The 20,250-nt window shown below is 41.8% G+C and overlaps 1 protein-coding gene across 5 annotated transcripts in view; it reads right to left on the bottom strand.

Annotated features, from left to right (window-relative positions):
• Nucleotides 1–1,760: 1,760 nt before the first annotated feature.
• Nucleotides 1,761–20,250, bottom strand: part of LYPD6B (LY6/PLAUR domain containing 6B) — a 255,515-nt gene continuing 237,025 nt past the window's right edge. For all 5 annotated transcript variants that reach the window (XM_055398194.2, XM_055398195.2, XM_055398193.2 and 2 more), the window contains 4 exons: nt 17,239–17,391; nt 14,103–14,201; nt 9,912–10,042; nt 1,761–3,908 (listed from right to left, as the gene is read on the bottom strand). In XM_055398194.2, the coding sequence (XP_055254169.2) occupies nt 3,744–3,908; nt 9,912–10,042; nt 14,103–14,201; nt 17,239–17,353 (510 nt within the window). In that variant the 5' untranslated portion in view covers nt 17,354–17,391 and the 3' untranslated portion in view covers nt 1,761–3,743. The remainder of the gene's footprint in view (nt 3,909–9,911; nt 10,043–14,102; nt 14,202–17,238; nt 17,392–20,250) is intronic.

Here is a 20,250-nt window from a genome sequence, read left to right as displayed (position 1 = left end):
AGCCCTTAGAATTTGTCTTATTTTGAAGTTGGCCAGAAAATTCTGATTACAAGGACTTGAAAACATTGCCTCAGATGAGCCAGACTTAAGAGCTCATGAATAACATACACTAAATAATTATCTGAAATTCCAATTTAATGGGACATCCCATGCTTTTATGTGTAAATCTGGCACCCCTACTCACTTGGCTGTCTGCAGTTTGTTTCCTCTGTGTGTTCTCTCTTTGGCTCAGGATAACTCTATTTTAAATGCTCAGAGGGGAGGTGGTTAGGAGGGCAATCTATGGAAACATATGTGGGATGAAGAAGAGAAAATTAAGATGTTTCCTTGGGAAAGAAAAATAAAAAACACAAAGGAAAATTCATTAATCTAGACAGAAGAAAGAAAAAGAAGTACTGCTGCTAATGGTTTTTTACCAGACAATTCATCAACTTCACAGACAAAAGAAACCCTGGGGAATAAAAAGACACCCACCAAAGATTCTCTTAAAATGTTCCAACTGAAGTCATATAATTAATTTCAAACAAGCATAGCTATGAAAATTCAAATACCACAAGGTGCTGAGTGAAAGGCAAGATAAATCTACATCAGACTTCAAAACTGCTGCTTCCAGGTGAGTCTCTGGTTCGGCCAGAGACAAGGAGGTAATGACATCTGCCTCCTCCCTGTTTTATTGGAAGGTAAAGAGCTTTGAGATGAGACACTCCCAGTTCATCCAGGTTGAGAAGAAACATATACAGCTCAGCACCTGACAATAGCACATAACCACGAAGAGGCTGAATCAAAGGAATAGAACAAACAAAATGAAGAAGAAAAATTCATGGATGCAGGTAAGAAAAGTGACCTGGTAAACCACTGCAGACGCCGAGTCACCACCATGAGGACCCGTGCAAAGCAAGCAGCGCTTTCCCGATGTACTCCTGCCATTCCAGAGGTTAGGGGTGAGCACCCTGTTCCTGTGAAGGGCAAACTAGCAGACCTTCTAGACGCCACAGGCCATGTGCTCTCGGCTGCCTCTACTCGTCCTTGGTGTTGTAGCAAGAAGGAAGCCTGTAGACAACATGTAAGTGGACAGGCATGGCTAGGGGGCTGCTACGGACTGAATATTTGTTTCTCCCCCAAATTCACATGGTGGTGGTAGTCGTGTTCGACTCTTTGCAATCCCATGGACTCTAGCCCACCAGGCTCCTCTGTCCATGAAATTCTCTAGGCAAGAATACTGGAGTGGGTTCCCATTCCCTTCTCTTTTTTTTTACTTTGAATTTTATTCCATCTGGTGATGGTGGAGGGGGCTATGTTTGAGCAGACAATGTCTCTCTCCACATTTAATCACATTACATGAACAATATGATGTAGTCAATCAAATGCTGTAGGATATAAGGTTGATTTATTATTAGAAATATGCTAATTTTTCCTCTCTTCATTTTGTAATTATTTTACTTCCCAAACTTTTTTTTCCCCTAAGGGACTTAAATTTTTTTTGGGGGGGAGGTCCAAATACCTGATTTTTTTAACTTTACAATATTGTATTGGTTTCGCCATACTTTGACATGAATATGCCCCAGGCGTACATGTGTTCCGCATCCTGAACCCCCCTCCCATCTCCCTCCCCATCCCATCCCTCTGGGTCATCCCCGTGCACCAGCCCCGAGCATCCTGTATCATGCATCGAACCTGGACTGGTGATTCGTTTCACATATGATAATATACATGTTTCAATGCCATTCTCCCAAATCATCCCACCCTCTCCCTCTCCCAGAGTCCAAAAGACTGTTCTATACATCTGTGTCTCTTTTGCTGTCTCGCATACAGGGTTATCGTTACCATCTTTCTAAATTCCATATATATGCGTTAGTATACTGTATTGGTGTTTTTCTTTCTGGCTTACTTCACTCTGTATAATAGGCTCCAGTTTCATCCACCTCCTTAGAACTGATTCAAATGTATTCTTTTTACTGGCTGAGTAATACTCCATCCCCTTCCCTTCTCCAGGGGATCTTCCTGACCCAGGGATTGAAGCCAGGTCTCCTGCATTGCAGGCAGATTCTTTACTGTCTGAGCCATCAGGCAAGCCCAAATTCACATGTTGAAGCCTAAAGCCCCAGTGTGATGGTATTTGGATGTAGGGCCTCTGGGGGATGCTAGGTCATGCAGGTGGAGTCCTCATAAATGCGATTAGTATCCTTATGCTCACTCTTTACCCTTTGCCCTGAGGATATATGAAAAGACCAGTCTTCAAATCTGGAAGAGGGCTCTCACTAGACAGTAGATCTGCTGGCACCTTGATCTTGATCTTCCAGCCTCCAGAACTATGAGGATTACATGTTTGAGTTGAAGACACCAGGGCAACAGAATATTTGTTAGAACAGTTGGGCAGACTCAGAGTGGTGGGATGTATTTTATCCATGGCCAACCCCCATCATGGATGACCCAGTGTGGCAAGGACACCATCATTAGTGGATTCTATGGAGCACTCAGCATTCTAACGGTAGAATGCTGAAAAAGAAAACAACAAACACTCCACTCACTTCTCACTATACATATAAAGGCAGAGTGTTTAAAGGTCACTCCAAAGTGTAAAGGCGAGAAATTAGGATTCTAGAAACAGGATTTGCTCCTTTGAAAGTCTAGGACTGTATTATAAGAATGAAAGAGAAGACAAGGGGACCAGACATTTTAGCATGGATTTAGAAAGCTTCTCTTGATGGCCCTCCCATTGAGACAGGTTGACTGGGAGAGGGACACTGTCGCCAATTTCTCTGTCTTTAAGCTGCTTTTTTCTTTTATTTTTAGCCATGCTGCTCAGCATGTAGGATCTTAGTTCCCTAACCAGAGATGGAACCCATGCCCCCTGCAGTGGAGCACAGAGTCTTGACCACTGGACCACCAGGGAAGTCCCTAAACTGCTACTTCTGAGGATCCATCACGTGATAAGGTATCACCCTCCTTGCTCAGGGAGGTTTCCTCACCTTCTCAGTTCACTAATTTTGCATTTGGCATCCTTAGAAGGGTTCTTTCCCCAAAGAAAAAATTAAGTCACCTTGGCATAGACTTGCCTACTTTAAGCCAGAATATAGCACCTGGGTGCATGATCAACTTCAATTGGCCTCCTTTATGACACTCGTTAATGTGTTTCATCTGAGGTCTCCACATCAGCCAAGAAACACATAAGCATGCATTCTACACTTATAATTTAAAAGCTTTATTCCCCTCACAATTAGCAAATAGGTTTCATATTAGTTCAACTGGAAGTTTTCTTCCTATAGTGGGCTTTCTCGTTACTACACCCTCAGTGGGGAAACTGCTTTCTCTTCAGGGAAGGGTTAGATTTCACAGAGATGCTCTGAACCAATTACAGAATCGAAAGGGTCTGTTCCAGCAGCCCCTGAAGGAGTTAATCAGGTCAAGGAGTCCTTTCCCCTAAAGGTCTGGTCTGGCGGGGACAACAAAGGCTACTGAACCTGCCTGTGGAAGATGCTGGCAGGACCCTCCGTGCAGATGAGACAAAAAGCAGCCCTTTTGATCAGGAAACCTAACAGCTACATAATCACTTAGTCCCTGCCAAGTTCCCTTCCTTGTGGTCTCCTGCAGGAGCATCTGAGCTAAGCAAACAGCTGGCTTCTGCTATGAGGTCCAATGTGCATCCTTCAATCTTGAAGAGATTGGTCTCCAAAGTTCACCATTTTACAGTTGTTAGCTTGTGCTTCAGAGGACTGGTCTCTGCCTCTCCCAGGAAGGCAGCCTTATACCAACGGCAGCATGAAGGCCCAGGCCAGCACCGGTAGGTAGAGCGCAGGGGCTCCGCTGCCAGACGTCCTCTGAGCGTGCATCACAGCGAAGACTGCATTCGTGTGGTTGGTGGGCAACTCAACATTGCAGATCATCCCCTCACAGCAAGACCTGCACTCCTGTTACAAAGGAAGAGGAGAGGGGAAGAGCCAGTGAATAATGGGAGGAGGGAAGGGTCACAGAAAAACCTTCTCCAGCTCTGAGGACAGAATCTTTTTTTATCTGAGTATATAAATCTTTATTTAAGTGCAGAATTTTTCAAAAGGGAAAAAGCCTATCTTATGTTTTAAATGTTTACTGTTTGAGACTAAAAAGTGTAAATTTGAAAATAATACCTTTTAGCCTAACAAATTAACAAAGATTTCCAAAAAGTTATGCAAGCTTGGGTCCATGACATAGTTCTCAAACACTGTTACTGAGAATATAATTGCTTCAGTCTTTCTGGGGAGTAATTTGGTAATCTTTATCAAGAACTTTATATAAATCAATCTAGTAATGTGCACCACAAAGATTATGTGGGGTTTTATTTAGACTAGAGAAATATTAAAAGCTGCCTAGTATTATTAATAGGGAAGTAGATGAATTATAGCTACAAACATTTTAATATCATGCAGCCACGAAGAATATGTCTGAATATTTAAACAGGTAAGTTTTCTTTAAAATTTCTTATTTTATATCAGGGTGTAGTTGAATAACAATGTTGTATTCGTTTCAGGTAGCACAAAGTGATTCAATTATACATGTAATTCTTTTCCCATATATAGGTTATTACAGAACATTGACTAGAGTTCCCTATTCTCTACTGTAAATCCTTGTAGGCTATCTACTAATAAAACATAGTAGTGTGTATACGTCAACCCCAAACTTTCATTTTACCCTCCATATTTCCACTTTGGTAACCATAAGTTTTCAAAGTCTGTTTTGTAAATAACTTCATTTGTATCTTTCTTTGAGGTTCTACATATGTGATATCATATATTATTTTTCTCTGTGAGTTATTTCACTTAGTATGATCTCTAGGTCCAGCCATATTGCTGCAAATGGCATTATATCTTTTCTTTTTGTCCACTAAGAGGCTCCTGACGTCAGGTGGTCCTGCTGGTGATGCTAAGCTCGACCGCGTCTGTGGGCCTGCCTGACTGTGCCGGTGTAAAGGTTCATTTTCCTGCTGAGTCTCTGTGAAGATCCCGAGCCCCTGTCCCTTTCCATTTACTGGTGCTGGTGTGATCTTGACGGAATCAAAGATTATTATAGTGAGCATTGCAAAGTGGCAATATTTTGATTGTCATTTCACATATAATTATTCACAATTTACTTTGATCTGTAAAGCAGAGATCTCCCTTTTAAGGACTGTTTTCATTTAGTCATTTCTTTTGGGCATCACTGTGGACGTAAAAATTCAACTATGTCAGCAGTTATCCTCTTTATCCTTTTGACCTTCAGATTGCCCCCACATTTGGGGAGTAGGAGCCCCTTTAAGCAGCTGCGCTGTGGTGTCTGATGTGGCCTCAGTAGTTTCTGAGAATGTTTTTGTTCTTCGGCATAAGACGACGTTCCAGGGTCTCCCTGCACTCTCCGTGCGGCAGAGCTGGAATCAGCCCTGTTCATTTTAGTAGGAGCTGGCACACAGAAACCAGGGTCTCAACACCGGCTATGGTCATTGCTTCTAGGCCCAGAGCTGCTTTGAAAGGACCCTAGCTAATGAAGTTCACTGTTACATCCAGTTCAGCAGAGTTAATTTCGGCCGGCGACCCACTCCAGTACTCTTGCCTGGAAAATCCCATGGATGGAGGAGCCTGGTAGGCTGCAGTCCATGGGGTCGCGCAGAGTCGGACACAAATGGAGCGACTTCACTTTCACTTTTCACTTTTCTGCATTGGAGAAGGAAATGGCAACCCACTCCAGTGTTCTTGCCTGGAGAATCCCAGGGACGGCGGAGCCTGGTGGGCTGCCGTCTGTGGGGTCGCACAGAGTCGGACACGACTGAAGCAATTTAGCAGCAGCAGTGTCAAAGTAATAGTCCATTGTGTGTGTATATATATATATGCCACACCTTTATACATTCCTCTGTTGATGGACATTTAGGTTGCTTCCATGTCCTGGCTATTGTAAACAGTGCTGCAATGAATACTGGGGCGCACATATCCTTTCAAACCATGGTTTCCTCTGGATATGTGCCCAGGAGTGGGACTGCTGAATCATATGGAAGCTCTATTTTTAGCTTTTTTTAAGGAACCTCCATACTGTTCTCCATGTGGCTGGACCAGTTTACGTTCCCACAGCGTAGGATGGTTCCCTTTTCTCTACACCTTCTCCAGCCTTCCTTGTTTGTAGACTTTTTGATGATGGCCATTCTGACTGGTGTGAGGTGATATCTTATAGTTTTGATTTGCATTTCTCTGATAATTAGTAATATTAAGCGTCTCTTCACGTGCCTCTTGGCCATCTGTATGTCTTCTTCAGAGAAATGTCTATTTAGATCTTCTGCCCATTTTTTGATTGTGTGTTCTTTTATATATATATATTGAGCTGCATTAGCTGTCTGTATGTTTTGCAGAGTATCCCTTGTTGGTTGCTTCATTTACAAATATTTTCTCCCATTCTGTGGGTTATCTTTTCATTTTGTTTATGATTTCTTTATTGTACAAAAGCTTTTGTTTTATTACATCCCATTTGGGTTTTTTTGTGTTTGTTTTTGTTTCTGTTACTCTAGAGATTGATCAAAAAAGATATTGCTGTGATTTGTGTTCAAGGATGTTCTTCCTATGTTTTCCTCTACAAGTGTTATAATATCCAATCTTACATTTAGGTCTTTAATCCATTTTGAGTTTATTTTTGTGTGTGGTGTTAAAAAATATTCTAATTTCATTATTTTACATGTGAGTGACCAGTTTTCCCAGCACCACTTTTTGAAGAAACTGTCTTTTCTCCATTGTATATTCTCACTTCCTTTGTCGTAGATTAACTGACCATGAGTACATGGGTTGATTTCTCGGCTGTCTTATTATTTCTAGGTTTTTCATGGGTCTGTATTTCTGGCTTTGTGCCAGTATCATATTGGTTTGATTACTGTAGTCTTGTAGCAGTGTAGTCTGAAGTTGAGGAGCCTGATTCCTTCAGCTTTTCTTTCTCAGAATTGCTTTGACTATTCAGGCCCTTTTGTGTCTCCATACAGAATAAATGTTTTGTTCCAGTTTTCTGAAAACTGCCATTGGTAATTTGATAGGGATTGCACTGAGGCTGTATATTACCTTGGGTAGTAGAGTCACTTTGACAATACTGATTCTTCTAATTCAAGAACATGGTATATCTTTCCATCCGTTTGTGTCCTTTTCAATTTCTTTCATCAGTATCTTATAGTTTCAGAGTACAAGTCCTTTGCCTCCTGGGTAGGTTTATTTCTAGGTATTTTTATTCTTTTTGATCTGATGGTAAATGGGATTGTGTTTTTAATTTCTCTCTGATCTGGTGACCTTCCAGAGGGCTCATGCCAGTGAGTACTCTCCAGAACTACCACTGCCAGTGTCTGCGTCCCTGCAGTGAGCCACACACACACCCTGCCTAGGCTGGAGACCCTCCAATACCAGTAGGTAGGTCTGGCCCAGGCCCTTAAGAGGTCCCTGCTTTTTTCCCTGGGTTCTAGTGCACACAAGACCGTCTGTGTGCCCTCGAGGAGTAGAGTTTCTGTTTTCCCCAGTCCAGTGGAATTCCCAAGACAAACTCAACTGCTGCTGCTTAGTTGCTTCAGTCATGTCCAACTCTGTGCTGCCCTATGGACAGTAGCCTGCCAGGTTCCTCTATCCATGGACTTCTCCAGGCAAGAGTACTGGAGTGGGTTGCTATGCCCTCCTATAGTGGATCTTCCCAACCCAGGGATTGAACCTGGGTCTCCCACTTTGCAGGCAGATTCTTTACCAACAAGCCATTAGGGAAGCCCTGGCCTTCAAAAGGGCCAGTGATTCTGTGGGGGCTCCTCCTCCATTGCCAAACTCCCCTTGCCAGGCAGGGGAGCCTAATATGGGGCTCAGCACTTTCACTCCTGTGGGAGAATGTCTCTAATAATTTTTCAGTTTGTGGATTGCCTATGTGGCCAGTAGGGGATTTGATTTTATCATGATTGTACCTCTTCTACCATCTCGTTGTGTCTTTGTCGTTGGGTGTAGGATATCTTTTTGGTAGGTTCCAGCATGTTTTGTCTATGCTTGTTCAGCTTTTAGCTGTGCTTTTTGGTATTTTCATAAGAAAAGGTGAACTCAAATCCTCTACTCCACCATCGTGTCTCCTACTAGGTACATTTTCATACTGTAGTTTTTCTAAGTGGAACTTTTCAAGAATTTAGGACAGGCTTGGCTGGGCAGTTCTGGCTTGGGGGTCTCTTAAGTGACTTCAGTGAGACAGTAAGTGAAGCGCAAACATCTGGAGGTTAGAAACCGCCCTGAGGACAGAACTGAGTTGGTTTTTGATCTATGAGTCATTCATTCAAGCCCCTGGGCACCCTTCCCCACAACTGACCTCAAAGTAAAAACCATCTTGAGAGTCTTTTCACTTTAACTTTAAGTGATTTATCTGCATCAACCCAAGCATAAGCAAGAGAAAGGCAAATGGAGTAAGACTGTTTGATGGAGTCAACAAATCTCCTGAAGGTTTGCACGGGGAAACACTGAAACAAAAATGAAAGCTAGGAGCCTTGTGGATTAGTCATTGATCTTCTTTCTCGTCACTACTTGTTGGGATAATTATGACTCTGTTGTCTATACTAATGCTTCACCCCTATCTTTACAGTGACACTGGCTTGCTAATCTGGCTGCTGACTGGTGAAAAACGCTAGCTCTCTCACAGCACAAGCTTGTCTCCAGAGAAGCATGCTCAACACCTCCACCCGATAAACCCAAACATTCACAGAGGCTTTCAGGATAAACTATCTACATCAAATGACTTCCAGAAGGGCCAGGGAAGAGAAATGATCTATCTCAGTGGTTCTCAATCTTGATTGCACATCAGAATCACTCTGGGGAAGCTTACCAAAAAAATCCTGATGCCCAGGACCTCACTCTGAAGTTCTGTTTCAGCCGGCCTGAGTCTGCCCACTGCTACCCCCTTACCAGAGCCCATAAAAAGCTCCTCAGGAGATTCTCCTGTGTAGCCAGAGCTAAAAGCCATTGGTGGTCAGCACATGAACTTATCTACAAAACAGAGTCACAGGCATAGAGAACAGACTAGTGGTTGCCAAGAGGGTAGGAGAAGGAAGGATCAGGAATTTGGGATAGATGCAAACTATTATATATATGATGAATAAATAAGAAGGTCCTACTGTGTAGCACAGGGAACTCTATTCAGTATTCTGTGATAAACCATAATGGAAAAGAATATGACCAAGTATAACTGAATCACTTTGTTCTACAGCAGAAATTAATACAACGTTATAAATCAACTATACTAACATTTTTTTAAAAAGCCACTGGTGTCAGGACCATTTCATGTATGTATAGGCTAAATTGAATTCTAAGATCTCATGAGATTAATATACTGTTAAGTAATTTTTTCTCAAACATTTCAGGATTCCAGGCATATAAAAGTCAAATGCTCATTTAAAATGGTAGAATGAGAAAACTGAAGCAACCAATTGATCTAAAATGTTACCTATAGTTCATCATAATAAACTGGGATTAATCTTTCAGACTCTCACTTCATCTAAGCAGAGACAGTGAGACAAGGTTTTCTTTGTAAAAGGTGTCACCATTTTCCTCTTTGTACCTTCTCCATGTAGCATTCTTGGTGATTTCTGGCCGTAAACAAAATACGTAAGTTGGGCTCTGTAGCACTGGTCATCCTTTCATGCAGGGATGGTTTACTCTTGGAATTCCAGAGCTTACTTCAGGCAACTCACCCAAAGTCCAAGGTCAAGACCCTAGGGTCTCTGGAGTCTGAGAATTGTCATTCATTTTTAGTAATGATACTGTTTGATGGACAGAAAGTCTTCACCTTCTTTCATCTCCATTGTATCAGTAAAAGGGAGTCTCTCAAAGTATATACCTTTGACATATTATTTATCCGTCCTGCCTCTTTATACAACCAAACATCAAGAAACCTTCGGACAATAACTTTACACACACACTCCCTACCGTGTGTTCAGAATCTTGGCTGTGGTGGCAGCCAACAAAATGACATTCACTTCTGGAGGCACACTTTTTGGTGATGGATGTACTTCTTCCATAACTGGTAAAGTGATGTACTGTCAAACAGTATTGTGTATCTAGGCAGGGGGGAAAAAATCAATTTCACTTTTTACATCACATACACACAAAAACAACAACTTTGAACAATCACTTTAGAAATGACTAAAATTCAGGACGATCCTTAAGTTTCTAGGCAAGAAATTTAATGGCAGTGAACTCAAGTTTCTAGGTGGTTTTTCTGAATAGGTACTAGCTTCTGAAGTATGTGTATTTTTAAAATGAATATAAGTGGGCCGTTATCCTTTGGTGCAAGGTAAAGCTGAGAAAAAAACTGAACAAGCCTTTCATCAAAACTCCAGGTCTGCTCATTTCATAAGAAAGTGACAGTATCTTTCCCTCTCCCTCTGAAGCACATGTTCTGTAACTCTAAAATAAAAACTATAAATGTAAAGATGAAGTGGGCCATAGCTCTTCCTGTTGCATTGTTTCTTTATATACTAATAGGCCATGTGGCAACTGGAGTGAAAGCAGGGGCTTCAACTTATACGCCAAGGTGTTTTCCTTACTCATCTAGTTCTTCAGGCTCTAATCCTCCCGACGTGTTTGATTTTTCCCCAAAGTATTTATATTTTCTCCTCCTCTTTAGTTCTCTCTTACCTTCTCTGTCATCCTCTGCTTGGCTAGTTCATTTTCATGCAAAGTTACCTTTAACCATTCACATTTTATTACTTAAGAGTTCTCTCAAGAAACCGATTTCATTCACTATTCTGGGACATGCTACTTTAGTTCTGTGCCTCTTATTCTAGATAGCTCAGGCCAATGAAATGCTTCTTAGTTTCCTGAGAAGGGACTCTAAAGCAGCAGTTGCCAAAAAATAGGGGCAGGGACGACGAAAACTCGACTAAAGTTGAGAAGACAGGACAGAGAGCTGCCTCTGTCACAAGTGAACAAGCCATGTGACAGCCTTTGAGCTCATTTTCTTTTTAGCAAAAGGGTAAGTGCACTGGCATTTGGACTGACTTCTTGTAAGCTTTCATGTCAGCAACAGCAAATGCACCTTAAGTGTGCAGCACCAACCAGGCACTCTTCTCATATGCGTTCACTCACTCAGTCCTCACAGCAGGCCTTAGACAAGTCATAGTAATATCCTCGTTTCACGGATGAAACACTGAGGCTCACAGTCACATGGTAGGAAGTGACGGAAGATGAGATTCTTGTGGAGGTGGTTTACCAGGGTTTGTGCTCTCCACCAGCACTCAAGCGTGCCTCTCTGTACACTTAGCATTGAGCTGAGCGTCAGCAGAGCACCTCTACAGGAGCAGCTGACTGGGACTCAGGAGAGAGAACCACTCCATGTTCTGAAAAGCATTCCAATTTGTACTCCAGACAAAGAATCGAAAACTGGTAGGTGCATGTGTTCACAAAGTCTGTCACACAGGCTAAAGCAGCCTTACCAAGTCAGAGTAAGAACCAGGGTAAACACAACAAGAAGTGTCATTCTTGTCATATTTTGTTACCTAGAGAACCTCTTTTAACACCACTGGCTGATGGCAGAAGCAGAGCTATAAAGTGAAAAGGAAACCCGAGATGACAAAGAACAATAGCCACAGGCCTGTTTGTCCCAAGAAATGGTTGACTCTCACTCCCGTTGATAACAAGCTGAAAGGTAAGCAGTTACAGCCTCAGAACTCCAGATGATTATTGTTTAGGGGGCTTGGCTGGTGTACAGTCACACGCGGGAATGCAGGCTCATCTCGTGTCCATCTCTCTCTGAGTCAGGTTTTCAGGGTGGATGGGGAAGACCCCAATCTCCCCTCCCTGACATTTTCTTGGAGGCAGAAAACTGCAGCACCCCTCTTTTGCTCCCATGTTTCAACTGAGATAAAGTTCTAAGACCCAGAAATGTCCATGCATGTTCCCTTAAAAGTGGCTTTGATTAATGAATTACAAATTGGAGCATGTACAGAACTAGTAGAATCTGCATTTTGTTGTTGTTCAATCGCTCAGTCATGTCCGACTCTTTGCAACCCATGGACTGCAGCACACCAGGCTTTCAGGTCCTTCACCATCTCCCAGAGTTGGCTCAAACTCATGTCCATTGACATGCTGTCTAACCATCTCATCCTTGGTTGCTCCCTTCGCCTCTTGAACAGCGTTTGGTAAAATTTAAAAAAATGGGTGACAGTCATACAGAGGCTGGACATCAATGCCCCAATCTACTGCTGTTCCAAACCCTCCCCCCACCCCCACGCAACTCCTCGGGGAAATTTAAAGCAACTAGTTAAAGAATTTTATCAGCCTTCTCACACAAGTTAATAAAGAGAGGCATCTGCCTACCTTGCAAACATTGAAATAAACGTCTGTGAAAATGTAGAAACAAATCCCAAAAGAATACATGCACAGACATACATGCACTCAAAAGCACAATTCAGTCACGCACTCTTGAGAGCTGTCAGAAAACATTAAGAAAAAAATCTTCATAATTATTCTTAAAAAGAATGAATAATAGTGTCCATGTAAATGTCATAGTCATCTGTCTAATTTACAGCATAAGATTCTCAGGCCCACAGAGGTCTCCAGTGTTACTATCAATTGGCTCCACCCATTGGCATCATCAAGGGCTTCCCAGGTAGCTCAATGGTAAAGAACCCACCTGCCAATGCAGGAGATGAAAGAGACGTGGGTTCTATCCTGGGGTGGGGAAGATCCCCTGGAGGCTGGCACAGCAACCCACTCCAGTATTCTTGCCTGGAGAATCCCATGGACAGAGGAGCCTGGTGGGCTGCAGTCCATGAAGTCACAAAGAGTCAGACACGACTGAGCGTGAGCACGCTCACAACCCACTGGCATTATCTGGAAGAGGTAGGGCTATTCCACTGCCGTAATGTGATACAGAAATTTCCAAAAGATTCACAGTAATAGTAGATCAAAGCTGGTAATTGCTAAGCCTAGAAGAGTTTGTTTTTGTTGGCCTTTTGCATCTGAAAACCTAAAAAAAAAAGTGCATCCTAAAATGCAAACAGCCTGATTTCCTTATAGTTCTAAGTAGAAGTTTTCAATTCTATTCGCACATCCTGTCTGCTTTACATCCAAGTTTGTTTGTCTGTATTAAGTCATTCAACTTCTCACCCCCTATATTCTTACCATATTAGTCTAAGACCATCTTCTGCTGCCCAAAAAGATAATGAAAGAGCCCACTTGGTGCCCCCTTCTTCTCTGTGCCCAACCATTCATTCTGCACACAGAAGCCAGAGCAATATTTTACAATATACCTCGCATCTTGTACTCTATAGCTTCAACACCCAACACATTTCCAATGAAATCTAAACTTCTTACCAAAACGAAGATCCTGCATGTCCCGGTCCTTATCTCCATCAAATCCTTTCTTCCTCCCTTCCACTAAGCCTCACCAGCCAGCCTTCCTGTTTGCTACAGAAGCCGAATCTTACCCTTGCATTTGCTGTTCCCTCTTCAGTTCAGTTCAGTTCAGTTCAGTCGCTCAGTCGTGTCCGACTCGTACTGACATGTTATTCCTATAGATCTCCACAGAGCTGATTGGTTCTGGTCATTCGAGTCTTAGTGCAAATGTAGATTCCTCAGAGATTTCCTGACTACATAGTCAAAGGCATCCATTCATTCTGTCAATATTTACCAAGTGCCTAATATGGTCCAGGTACTGGATTACACACTGGGATCTACCAGACAACTAAACAAAGTAAAAAAATGCTCAAACGTTTCAAATGAGTCACTTAAGCATCAGTATATCTCAAGAGGACAGAAACCTTCTTTTGCTTTACAGTAAGTAGGACTTTTCTAGAGGTATCATCAAACATTTCTGACATTCTTAGAATGCCTTAGTCAACATTGTGGTCTATTTGTTCTCACTGGTAAATATTAATTAAATTCTTCCTCAAAGCACACACAACTATAAACTGAGGCTATGTCATCAGTCTCCATGTACACTCAGATTAGTCTGATGTCTGGATAGTCTTGTCAAAAGTTCTCTGATTTCTATAGAACATCCGCAGCCTGCTGGTTTGCTAATCTCATCACATAAGACGCCTTTGCTCAGAGCCAGTTGAGAGAGATCTAAATGAGGTCTGGTCACAAAAAGAGTTCCAAACTCAGCACACTTACTTTGTGGGCACCATTTATCTTCTGCCCATCGATTGCAGTTATAATTATCCCCTGCATTTTCACAGGTAAAACACTTGAAGCTGTTTGGAAATGGTGTAGCTTTAAAAAAAAATGCAAAGGGAAACAACATAGTTAAATTTTTCAAACATCAGATATGGCATAAAATTAGCGACTTTTACTAGAGCAAATAAAATTTACAAATCATTATCCTTACAATTTCTGTTTCTATCAAGCTGGGCTTAACTGCCAGACTTTGGGGCATTTTCTTTATCCCCTTTTCTTTGACTATTTCATCTATGAATACACACTACAGAGTACTGCAGATGATTCCATGAGCCACGCTGAAATATCCATGGTATTGTTCTATTATAATTTGGGAATAAGTGAAGTTTGAGTGGTAGTATTGGGACCAATACTTTGTATATTACTAGCCCTGAAAAGAACTGGAGTCATTAACCTGAGCTTGAATTCTGCCCTTTTGACTAAGAAGTAATTTATTATTATTACCTAAAGATCCCCATGACTTGCAGAGGTATAATAAAGGTTAAACAAGAGATTGTATGAAAAATCTCTCTTAGGATCCCTGGCATATCAAACCACATTGGTTTCCATCTCTTATGTACTTTCTTTACAGCTAGGCTTAACTTCAAACAAGTAATTTCATTTGATATGTCAATTATCCCTACATTAGACATCAACCAGGAATGTAACGTTTAATATCAGAATGATACTAGTTCTCAGGCCTTTGTGCTCAGGCTAGAGTGTTATAGAAACAAGAATTATGAGCTGCTGGCAGTCTGGAATGACAACAACTAGTATGTTCTTTTTGTCTTTATGCTTTCTTTTTTCTGCCTTGTATCTTGTTATTTTGATGGGCAAGATATCAAAAGGATAAATTTGACATTTCTCTAGACACCAGAGTGTAAAGCCCTGTGTGAAACATTTAATTCTCCTATTTTTGAAGACTGAAATAAAGATCAAGGTAACCCAAGCCATCCTAGTAATTAGAAAGCAGTGGGTATTTCACATTCAGGGGAGGGTATTATTGATGCGTAAACCAAGTGCAAACTACCAAAAGCTAAAACTCAGAGGACACAAAATTAGTTACCACAGATACATTTCAGTTTCGCCTATGCATAAAAGTGAATTAGGTAGGTAAATAAATAATGAAATCCATTTTCACCTACTAATTCAGTACAGTTTTTAAAATACTAAAACTCATTGCTGGTAGGTGAATAGTTAATATAAAAAATTGTCACTACCTTTTTGATTTAGTAATTTCTAAAATCTGTTCTAAGGTCATTAGCCAATGGAAAATGCATTCTAAAAGATTTTCAGTGAAGCATTAACATTTAGTTTGTTTATGATTGTGTGTGTGTCACTGCCAGCTATATGAGTGAAAACATTTTTTAATATAAGACATTAAGATACTTTTGAATTCATGGAAACATATTCAAAATACAATGTAAAGGAATAAAAGCTACTGCAAAATTAAATCTGTGTGATCTCAGTATGTCACATATTTTAAAACATATACAGGGAAAAAGCAACAGTTCAGTTCAATTCAGTTCAGTTCAGTCGCTCAGTCATGTCCAACTCTCCGCGACCCCATGAATCACAGCACGCCAGGCCTCCCTGTCCATCACCAACTCCCGGAGTTCACTCAAACTCATGTCCACAGAGTTGGTGATGCCATCCAGCCATCTCATTCTCGGTCGTCCCCTTCTCCTCCCGCCCCCAACCTTTCCCAGCATCAGAGTCTTTTCCAGTGAGTCAACTCGTCGCATGAGGTGGCCAAAGTATTGCAGGTTCAGCTTTAGCATCAGTCCTTCTAATGAACACCCAGGATTGATCTCCTTTAGAATGGACTGGTTGGATCTCCTTGCAGTACAAGGGACTCTCAAGAGTCTTCTCCAACACCACAATTCAAAAGCATCAATTCTTCAGTGATGCAACAGAAGGACATGCAATTAAAAATCCTCATATAATCTCATGTCAGCCCTCCATATGTCCCTCTGCAGGCCATGTAGTACTATTTACTACTGAAAAAATCCACATATAAGTGAACCCAGGCAGTTGGGTTCCATGTTGGTCAAGGGTCAACTGTATGCCAAAATGTAAAGAAGAGCTCGCTCTGAATCTTGGGATTATGAATACATTTTCTTCCCTACACATTTACCAGTCTTTTTTGGAATTTTCTATAATAATCAAGTATTAATTGTATATCTTTAATAATTTGCTCATCATAAAGTTATATCGGGCTTAAAAGGTTAAAAGTTTGTCAATAATTTAGACTTTATGAAAATGATGTCTATGCTAAGCCATCAGGCTATCAAGCATACAATCACTACCAATTTAGAAATTTGTAATAAATGGTAGTTCAAGGTGTGTGGGGTGTATATGTGTATGGCTATGTAGTGTATATATATGTGTACACACCTACTTACTAATGACTGAATGTCCTAAATAACAAAACACAAAGTGCAGAATGGTAACCACACAGGAGTATGAACACGCCTCATGGAGGAGTATAAGGACGGTGGTTCCCCAACCTGACTAAGCAGGAGAGAGGAAAGAGAATTCCACATCCCACCCTCCTGACTACTGAATCTCTGGGGAAGCAGCCCAGGAATATGTAATTTTAAAGGCTTTTGTTGTAATTCTGATACTCTTCCAGGTTTGTGAACCACTGGCATTCACATTTCTAAAACTATTTCTATCTATCACACATTCTCTATAAGGTATATCACAGAAGTTTTACTTGTCTGGAGAGAAAGGAGGGGAGATTTTATACATCATTTGTGCAGAATCTTCCTACAGTCAAAATCCTTCTCCAAGGAAGAGATCAGCAAAGAACACTGAATTTCCCCTGCTGAGCCACTCTTAGGGACAGTGTTCAGAAAATTATTTTAAACGTGACCCCTTTTAAGACTTCAGCAGGAAGCCAAACCATCTTAAAGAAATGGAGCAAATTTGTGTCACCATGTGTTACCCTTACCCACAGAAGTAATGAAGACTTTCCGATTATGCTTGATATAAACCAAATGTTCCAGAATCAGCAAGGGTACTATAGGGAAACAGAGATTTTAGTTATTCTGATCCCACGTCACGGACAATGGTGACAACCACTACTTACGATCAAGAGGAGGCCGCACGTTATAGAAGTTGATGTTCTTGGCAAACACCCAGTTTTCAGAGAAGATAAAAGTCTGGAACACAGCTACAGTGAGGGCGTGACAGAGGAGCAGCATTCTGACCCCAGGTGTGGGGAAGTCCAACACTCATATACCTGTGGTGAAAAGAGACGAGTTGAGTTTATCTGCATTTTATACATCACTGTGCTGTGTACTTAGTCGCTCAGTTGTGTCCGACTCTTTGCGAACCCATGGACTGTAGCCCACCAGGCTCCTCTGCCCATAGGGATTCTCCAGGCAAGAAGAATACGGAGTGGGTTGCATGCCCTCCTCCAGGGGATCTTCCCATCCCAGGGATCAAACCCAGGTCTCCCACATTGCAGGCAATTCTTTACCAGCTGAGCCACCAGGGAAGCCCATGAGGAGTGTTTGGCTTCTGTTTGAAAAAAGCTTGATTATTTAGACATATTCAACCATCTACTTGTTCTGTAGAGCCAGCACCTGTGACTTAAGTGCATTCTTCCCCATCAGGTGAAAGCTAAGCTGTTGCTACCTTCTACTGGGCAGGCTCTGCAGGACACCTGGTTTAGGTCCCAAGGGATGGAGCAGCAGTCCTGGCCTGCCTGCACCCCATTCCATCACTGTTCCTCGGCCAGAGCTGGCTGGGTGACTTTGTGCTGAGTCACCTGATCTTTTAACAATCGCAATTTGGTTCAACTGGTTGCTCCACTGAAGTTGCTGAACCACCTCTCTGAAATTCCAGTCCCTGAGTCAATACTTAACGCTTGATGAATTTTGCAATTCTTTCAAAACTTGAAAGACACAATAAAAGTTGGAACAGTAGGAAGGACAGTGAGTAAAAGGGCAACCAGTTTGAGAAACAAAGTCTCTACTGGGTCCCAGAGCACACAGACGCTGAGAAGAGAAAGGAGAGTCACTGTGAAAGGCCGTCTCCACCTGTATCCTGTCTCACTAGGAGCAAAGGGAGTGGCCAGGAGGTTCTCAAGACAACAGAGTAACAGTTGTTTGAAAACCACACAAATAATGTTAGTTCTGGCCCACAGACACTGCTCATTGCTTTCAGCCACTTAAAGTTGGCAGGGCCAAAACCCAGAGAGAGTGGTAAGCACACAGCACTCAGTAAGGTGTTTCATCTTAAGCCCACAGATTCTACCCTCTGAAGCAGACCTGCTAGTAAGGAAACCTTCAGGAGAGATGCTCAGAACCTGTAACATCACCACCAACAGGTTCTTTTTCACAAGGGGGAAGCGTGGGCAGCAGAAAAAGGAAGTTATTTGGAGTCCAAAGACTGGTTCAGGTGCTGGCTCTGCCATTTATTAGCAGCCTGACCCTGGGCAAGCTCTTTAGACTCTATTAACCTCAATTTCCTCATCTGTAAAGTGGTTTAATAACACCCAGCCTGCCCACACCCTGGGTCATTGTGACCATCCAATAGAGGCTTGGGTAGGATCACATAGAACTGCGTGCATAAGAGCACTTGTAATACAGATTCTGTGAAAATGGTGGAATCTTAGGGTTCAAAGACAATGGCTGAACCTGTCTTCTTGCTGATCCAATAGGTCTCAGTGGGTTTACGGAATCTTCTAAAGGAAAAAAAAAAAAAGATCTCCACATATCTAAGCATAATCCCTGACATGGATATTTTCCCTGCAGCTAAGATTAAGAATGCATAATTTCTAGGGATTTTATGCCATCTCTGAATATACTGGTTTTGCATAAGGGGTTAATAATGCCTACCTATAGGCTGAATATTAGACAAAATATACCCATGACATCATACCATCCCTACAGCTGGCTTCTGCCTCTGAGAGAACTAAGTCCCTAAGGAAGGACTCAGTGTGAAAAAACTTGGCAAGTTTCACAAAACAATAATGCTAAACACTGTACATTGCATCTCAGCTCAGTCCAGAATCAGACCTAGTGATATACAAATATGTATCTCATTCTGCCCTTGTTCATTTTAGAAATCACAACTGACCTTTCACAGTTACTGAGTTTCCAAATCCTATTGTTATGCTTTCTTAAAAAAATGAACATTTAATCAACTCTATAATTCCTTATAAACAAGTGGCTATGTTGACACAAATTCCACTTCTCCTGATTCTTTCTCTGAGTTGGACTATCCCATGTCCATTATAAATCTGCAGCCAAGTAATGGATACCCTCTTTGTTACACTAGTGGAGACCCTCTGAGTAGGGGAGACTAATCCCTCGTTCACAAACAAGACTGTGTCCTAAGAGCCACTCACAAGTGCTCTTGTAAATAAGGTGGTGGTGGTTGCTTAGTCAGTCAGTTGTGTCTGACTCTTTGTGACCCTATGGACTGTGGCCCCCCAGGTTCCCAGGTCCATGGGATTTTCCAGGCAAGAATACTGGAGTGTGTTGCCATTTCCTTCTCCAGGGGATCTTCCCGACCCAGGGATCAAACCCACATCTCCTGCACTGGCAGGCAGATTCTTTACCACTGAGCCACCTGGGAAGCCCCTGTAATACAGAAAGAATGCATAAGATCACAGCGTTCATATTATCTATATCCAAGTCGCTTTTGCATCACTAAGTGACAGCTATGGGACTTGAGACGAGTTGCTTAAGTTTCCCAAGCCTCAGCGTCCATATCTCCAGAACAGCCATAATGACAGTTCCTGCTTCACAGTATGGAGGTGAGGGCTGAGTGACATCATGCATAGAAAAAACTCAGCCAGCGCCGGGCACATGCTCAAAACTGTATTCACTGAGCACTTTCTATTCAGTGGTAAAGAGCATTAGCTCAAGTACCTGCCTTCAAACCTACCATCTGAATAGCACCTAACACAAGTTCCTCAACCTCTCTGTACCATAATTTTTGCATCTATAAAGTGGGAATAATAATAATACAAATTTATTAATACATATCTATCTATCTCATTACTTATGTGCTCAGCATTTTGCTAATTCTGAAGCATTTACTATTATGAACAAATCACCAAGTGCTTCGGAATCACAAGTCAGAAGCC

The sequence above is a fragment of the Moschus berezovskii genome, chromosome 2 (assembly GCF_049115385.1).
Source record: "Moschus berezovskii isolate FMDL1 chromosome 2, NW_MosBer_1.0, whole genome shotgun sequence".
Classification (NCBI taxonomy): Eukaryota; Metazoa; Chordata; class Mammalia; order Artiodactyla; family Moschidae; genus Moschus; species Moschus berezovskii.
Note: the sequence above shows the minus strand (reverse complement) of the source record. Positions and strands in the feature narration are given on the sequence as shown.